Here is a 7,500-nt window from a genome sequence, read left to right as displayed (position 1 = left end):
GGTTTGAAACGGCCCAATAGAAGTGAAATTGTCACTTTCGTCACAGTTCTTTCATCGGTTCAAATGGGAATTCTCTCGCTGTATTATTTTTTTTTATCCACTTTTTCCTCCTTATTTTTTTTATTTTTCTCCCGTCCCAATTTTCGCCTCGCCAATTCTCCCCTTCAATTCTCCCCCCTCCCCTGTCTTGAACGTTGCTAGACCATGCCTCCCACTGGTCGGCTGCACAGTGAGGATAGAAGCCTTGCATCACGTGTCCCCTCCGGTACACGAGGAGGAGGCAGCCTGTCGCATCTTTTCACCGCAGCAGCGCGATCTCTCAGTGGCGAGGAGTAACGCGTGGGAGGCTCACGCTGCCCCCGTCACTTCCTGCTTCCGTCGCACCGGCGTCACCCAACCGACCTGTAGGAGTCGCTGTCCACAACGTCCAATCCCCACCCACCGGCAGGTTATACAATAAGAGCTTTTAGAACAAGAGTCAGCAGCATTAACACTATTACAACATCACTCACTGCTCTACGTGAATGCATCAGCCCGTTGTCTCCATATATTGTATATCACGGCGCTTTAAGGTCCGTTACAAACTCTAGAGCCCTCGCTCATCATTGTTTATTGTATTCCGAGGTCAATTAGCCTGGACTAAGACGTAGGCTTTAGTCATTTGTATGTGTTTATATATATAAAGCCATTCTAGGTAGACTACCCTGTTATTTATCTGTCTTGCTAACAGATAAATAACTTTTAATATTTGTAAAATCAAATATTGTTAAATGATGGTGTATATTGTATTGTGTGAGATGATGACTGAATAAACTACTACTACTACTACTACTACTACTACTACTACTACTACTACTACTACTACTACTACTACTACTACTACTACTACTACTACTACTACTACTACTACTACTACTACTACTACTACTACTACTACTACTACTACTACTACTACTACTACTACTACTACTACTACTACTACTACTACTACTACTACTACTACTACTACTACTACTACTACTACTACTACTACTACTACTACTACTACTACTACTACTACTACTACTACTACTACTACTACTACTACTACTACTACTACTACTACTACTACTACTACTACTACTACTACTACTACTACTACTACTACTACTACTACTACTACTACTACTACTACTACTACTACTACTACTACTACTACTACTGTACTACTACTACTACTACTACTACTACTACTACTACTACTACTACTACTACTACTACTACTGTACTACTACTACTACTACTACTACTACTACTACTACTACTACTACTACTACTACTACTACTACTACTACTACTACTAACTACTACTACTACTACTACTAACCAGAAAACAGGGCAAATATGGGTTACGGTCTCAGGACACTATACTTATGACTGTTCCGGAGTTCAGACTGAATTAATAAAGAAGGCCTTTATGTTTTCTCCACCATCTGCATGGAATAGTAGACTGTAAAATGAACTCAAAGTCCAGGGGATCTAGTCACACTTAATGAACTTAAACTCTAGGATCTAGTCACTCTCAATGAACTTAAACTCCAGGATCTAGTCACTCTTAATGAACTTAAACTCCAGAATCTAGTCACTCTTAATGAACTTAAATGAACTTACAGTGGGTGACAATATTGTCACAAGGAAAGAAGATACCTACCTGGGTTCCATCCTAGAGGCAAATCTTTCCTGTGACAAAATGGCATCCAATGTAATAAAAAAAGTCAACCAACGAACTCGATTCTTGTACCGGATCTCCTCACTGGTAAACAAGAATACCCTGAAGACTCTGGCAGGAGCACTCATTCAAGGGTACTACGACTATGCCTGCACCTCATGGTACCAAAGCACCTCAAAGGCGCTAAAAACTAAATTACAAACATCTCAAAACAAACTGGTCAGACTACTGCTTGACCTTACTCCTAGAACCCACCTCACCCCTGCCCACTTTGACAACCTAGGATGGCTTAGAGTAGAGTACAGCAACTTGCAATGGGCCTGGTCTACAAGATACACTACACGACCAAGGTACCCATGTACATGTCAAAATACTTCCCAAAGGTCAGTGAATACCACAATCACAACACCAGAGGGAGCTCCACAAATCATGTTAAACCCAGATTCGGCTCAAACAAGGGACTAAACACGCTTAGCAATTATGCCACATCAATGTGGAACGCCCTACCCAAAGCTGTAAAGGAATGTGAATCACTACCCACTTTCAAAAACACTCTCAAAAAACACCTACGGGACACTGCAATTCGAAACTGGCCCTGTAAATGTCCTAACACAACCCCCTCCAATGTACAGTAAATTACCAAGTATGGTCTTGTCAATACCTGGACAAGAGGCAGGGGAACTATGTGAGAATGCTGTTCATCGACTACAGCTCAGCATTCAATACCATAGTCCCCTCCAAACTCATAGCCAAGCTCAGGGACCTGGGCTTGAACTATGACCTCTGCCAGTGGGTCTTGGACTTCCTGACGGGCAGACCCCAGGTGGTAAGAGCCGGCAACTGCACCTCCTCATCCATCACGCTCAACATAGGGCCCCCCAGGGCTGTGTTCTGAGCCCCCTCCTCTACTCCCTGTACACACATGACTGCGTAGCACAGCGGAACAACAACACCATCATCAAATTTGCTGATGACACAGTAGTGGTGGGCCTGATCTCTGCCAACGACGAAAGGGCCTACCTGGAAGAGGTAGAGAACCTGTCACAGTGGTGTCAGGAGAACTGCCTCTCCCTGAACGTCAGCAAAACAAAAGAGATGATTGTGGACTTCAGGAGGTCGGGGTCAAGGACTACAGCCCCCTCAGCATCGACGGGGCACCGGTTGAGAGAGTGAACAGTTTCAAGTACCTCGGAGCCCACATATCCGAGGACTTGACATGGACCACACACATTGACAGTGTTGTGAAGAAGGCACGACAACGCCTCTACTTCCTCAGGCGCCTAAGGAAGTTCCAAGTCAGTCAGAAGATCCTTAGGAACTTCTACTCATGTACAATAGAGAGCATCCTGACCGGCAACATCACCTCCTGGTTTGGGAATAGCACTGCACAAGACCGTAGCAGACTACAAAGAGTGACACGTTCAGCCGAACGCACAATTGGAGGGGGGCTTCCCACCCTCCAGAACATTTACAACAAGCGGTGCAAGGGGAAGGCTAAGAGAATTATTAAGGACTCGAGCCACCCGAACAACTGCCTCTTTGAACTGCTGCGGTCAGGCAAGCGATACCGGAGTCTTAAGGCGAGCACAGAAAGACTCAGAAGAAGCTTCTATCCCCAGGCCATCAGGCTGCTAAACGAACAATAAACACTATGCAACAACCATCAAATGCACACAGCACACACACCCACACGCACACACTCACTCAAACAAACAACACACTGCAGCACCCACTCTCCACACTTTAGATCACACAAACACACTTTACACTTTATATTTATTGATAAAGGATTTGCACTACAACTCGTACACCTACTGTGAATTGTACCTAAATTGCACCTCGTCCCATTTCTGCCTTGCACTATATAGTATTGTATATTAGTACACTGCACAGTATTGTATATTGTATATTGTATGGTAACTACGTCTATTCTGCATCGAACATTGTACATATGTCTAAACTGAACACTGTGACCTAATTTTTTACTTCTAATTTTACTATGTTATTTTATTTCATACTTATCTTGTCTTGCACAGTCTCTGGAGCGTAACAGTAAGAAGCATTTTGTATAAAAGTATTCTGTACTTCTGTATGACAAATATTAAAGAAACTTGAAACTTGAATATTCCAATGTACAGTTTTGCTTGTACAGTAGTACAGTGTCCCCCACCGACCCCTCCTACCCAACCCCCCCCCCCCCCCACCCCCCCAACCTCCTCCAATGTACAGTTTCTACGTCAAATGTATATACTCTTTTTTCTGGACTCTTTTCGTATCACAAACAGTACTGTATTTGCAAATCTGGTATGTCATAAATGTATAGATGTAGCAGTACTGTCTATCTGTATGTTATGTATGTCATATATGTTACGATGAATTGAAAATGGGGGACCCTGATGTAAACAAGACGAAAGTCTTTCTCTGGTCTGCATCCCCTTAACAATTGTATGTATTGAGCTGTACTGTACTGTACCCATTCTGCAATCTGTTAATAAAGTTTTCAATCAATCAATCAATCAATCAATCAATCAATCAATCAATCAATCAATCTAGTCACTCTTAATGAACTTAAACTCCAGGATCTAGTCACTCTTAATGAACTTAAACTCCAGAATCTAGTCACTCTTAATGAACTTAAACTCCAGAATCTAGTCACTCTTAATGAATTTAAAGGCGCTATGAAAGCTATGGGAACAGACTCTATTGATGTTTGTAATTGTTTTAATTGAAATGGGATCACATGGCTCGCCTGCACTTTTACTGTAAAGCACTTGAAAGCTGATCTGTTTTTAATTATCTGTTTTTAATGCGTGCGTGTGTGCGTGCGTGTGTGTGTGTGTGTGTGTGTGTGTGTGTGTGTGTGTGTGTGTGTGTGTGTGTGTGTGTGTGTGTGTGTGTGTGTGTGTGTGCGTGTGTGTGTGTGTGTGTATATATAGTTTTACGGTAATGCTATTGTATCTGTTAACCCACATTCGAAACATCCTCTGTGTTAATATTGTATGTGTAGTATGACTCACAACCATAACTGAATGACTCCCAATGAGCTGATTGCACTAGTGTTTATGTCCTTAATGTACTTTGTATTTATTGTGGACATAAATAAAGCATTTCAAATGTGTGTGTGTACTGTATGAAACTGATGTACTGCTGCCATTGGAAAAGATATTTTAATCTCAAGGTTTTAATAAAGGTTAATGAAAAAGTAATGACAAAGCATTGCTAGGAGCCGGCGATTAGATGGGATGAGATGAGATGCCCCCCCCCCCCTTGTTAATGCAGATTATGAACTATATCTTATTAGTGATAATAATAATAATAATAATAATAATAATAATAATAATAATAATAATAATAATAATAATAATAATAATAATAATAATTCATTTATTTTGTATAGCGCTTTTCAATGACCCAAAGTCGCTGACAATAGGCAAAAAAATATAAGGAAACATAAAACCACAGGGAAACGGAGAACAATAAGAATACACAAGAACATAAAACCACGAGTAACGGATAACAAATACAGGAGTCGGTAGGGGAGACAGTCGGGAAGAGAGTAAGGGAAACCGAGGGGGGTGAGGGGGGGGCAGGAGAGGAGAGAACGTGGGGCAGGGGGTGGGTATAGGTTGGAGGAGGGTGGTTATGGGTAGGGAAGGTTGAATGCTTGGGAGAACAGGTAGGTTTTGAGTCTGGATTTGAAGGTGGAGAGTGAGGGAGAGTCTCTGGATGGTCTGAGGGAGGAGGGTGTTCCAGAGTCGGGGTGCAGCTCGTGAAAATGCCCCCGGTCACCAAAACGTTTAAGTTTGGATGACCGGACGGTGAGGGAAAGAGTGGAAGAGGACCGGAGGGAACGGGTGGGGCGGTAGGGGAGAAGGAGGTCAGTCAGGTAGGGGGGGGCTAGGCTATGGAGGGCTTTGAAGGGCTTTACCTCCAAAACCAACCTCCTTTTTATCCTAGTGATTAAATAATCCATAGGTGTCATCATCATAAAACTATGACACCGCAACAACACTGGTTGAATTAATGACCCGCGCCGCTGCATCACAACAGAACACGCCGTATATACAGATCTAGTCTCCGGTATCAACCTCATCATCTTGTTTTTCCTGGAAAGATCCAAGCCGAGCCAAAGACATGTCGATGAGCAGATACTAGGAGGAGACACGCCAACGCCAACACCCTGGACTACAATACCCATAATTACTATGCACCCCCCCCCCCCACACACACACACACCCCCCTATCAGCTGCCAATCACTAGAGAGTGGTCGATCTCCCCGGTCCGTGCATATTCAGTGCGTTCCACTCTACTTCCTGTGTGCATCGGTAAGCTCGGTTTCCTCACAGTGTATCGGGTGATATGGGCTCTGACTCAGCGTGGGCTCGTCGTAGTAACCGTGGTGGGTGCTGTACTGTAGTTAATTCTGTTTCATTATGTATGGGTGGGTGGGGGGTGTGTGTTGATCGTGTATGTGAGTGGGCGTGATGATTACCGTCAGCGACATCATCCAGGGGGAAAACGTTGGTCTACTTAATGATGTTCTTCTGTGAGTTCTATTACACAGGTCTACGTGAGAAACGTCACTTATCTTGCCTGCCTGTAGGCCTCTGTGTCTTGCTATAGCTAGAAGAAGCACCCATGGTGTGTGCATGTCCTCCTACCTCATATGAATATAAACGTGATCATTTTATATTTGGGGCTCAAATACACACTGTGATTTGATGAATTTGGGTGGATGGGTAGATAGATGGGGGTGGTGTGTGTCAAGTCAAGTCAAGTCAAGTCAAGGGTTTTATTCGTCACGGCATACAAGGCATACAGTGAAATGCGGGTGGTCATGCCCGCAGCGATTGTGCAATAATACAAGTAATAAGAATAAGACGTAACAGGTATAATGTACATAAAGTTTACAAAATGCATGGTAAAAGACATGCTAAGGTCCTGCGATAGCGCAATACAGTGTTAAGCTACGGATGAGGCACTGGGTCTTATGTACACTACTATACAATGCTATACTATATAATGATACAGTTATACTATATATCCTTATGCTATCTTGCCATATCCATCTATTTACTATACAAGAACCACTCCCGTTCTTTTTATTTTTATAAAAAAAATTTGTGACCTTTCATTGTGTAAAGTGACCGTTGAGTGTGAGCGTGTGCAGCATGTGTGTGTGTGTGTTCATGCAAAGTGACTGTTAGTGTGTGAGCGTATACAGTGTGTGTGTGTGTGTGTGCTCATGTGTGCTCGTGTGTGGAGACTTCAGTGTTCAAGACCTGGGGCCTGGGGAAGAAGCTGAGCCGAAGTCTCTCTGTCCTAGTAGCTGGTGTGCGCAGGCGTGCGCGTGTCTGTGTGTGTGTGTGCGTGTGTCTGCGTGGTGTGTGTCTGTGGTGTGTGTGTCTGCGTGTGTGTGTGTGTGTGTCCCACCTTGTCTTAAGGAGACGTACTTCCCGTTGGCCGCGATCAGACCACCTGCGGGTGCTCTCCTCCAGGTCGAACAGGCTCGTCTTTGCCCGGCTTGTGGCAGCGTCCCGACCTCAAAGGTGCCCGTGGGCCCCATGGGCGGGCCCCATGGGCGACAGGTACCTCCCCTCGCAGTCCTTAAACGCCAACTTGCCGCACTTCAGCTCCAGCGTGAACGCCGTGGCGCGCCCGCCCTGCGCCAGCAGCTTGCCGTCGTTGCCCAGGAAGCGGCCGTCGCACGTCTTCAGCGCGTACTTCCCGTCGCGGTAGACGAGGGTCAGCAGGGCCGCCACGCCCCACGGGATGTTGCGGTCCACGGCCA

General features: G+C 44.6%; 1 protein-coding gene across 1 annotated transcript in view; it reads right to left on the bottom strand.

Moving 5' to 3' along the window:
- The window catches only part of fscn2b (fascin actin-bundling protein 2b, retinal), a gene marked incomplete at both ends in the record, with an annotated part of 27,858 nt that extends 20,360 nt beyond the window's left edge, over positions 1–7,498 (bottom strand). The window contains 4 exon segments of the mRNA XM_084338418.1: positions 7,143–7,195; positions 7,197–7,216; positions 7,218–7,259; positions 7,262–7,498. Of these exon segments, the coding sequence (XP_084194544.1) occupies positions 7,143–7,195; positions 7,197–7,216; positions 7,218–7,259; positions 7,262–7,498 (352 nt within the window).
- Positions 7,499–7,500: the final 2 nt, after the last annotated feature.

Source organism: Notolepis coatsorum, assembly GCF_963971535.1.
Source record: "Notolepis coatsorum genome assembly, contig: SUPER_10_unloc_2, whole genome shotgun sequence".
Lineage (NCBI taxonomy): Eukaryota > Metazoa > Chordata > Actinopteri > Aulopiformes > Paralepididae > Notolepis > Notolepis coatsorum.
The sequence above is the reverse complement of the archived record's forward strand: the minus strand, read 5'-3'. Positions and strand labels throughout refer to the sequence as shown.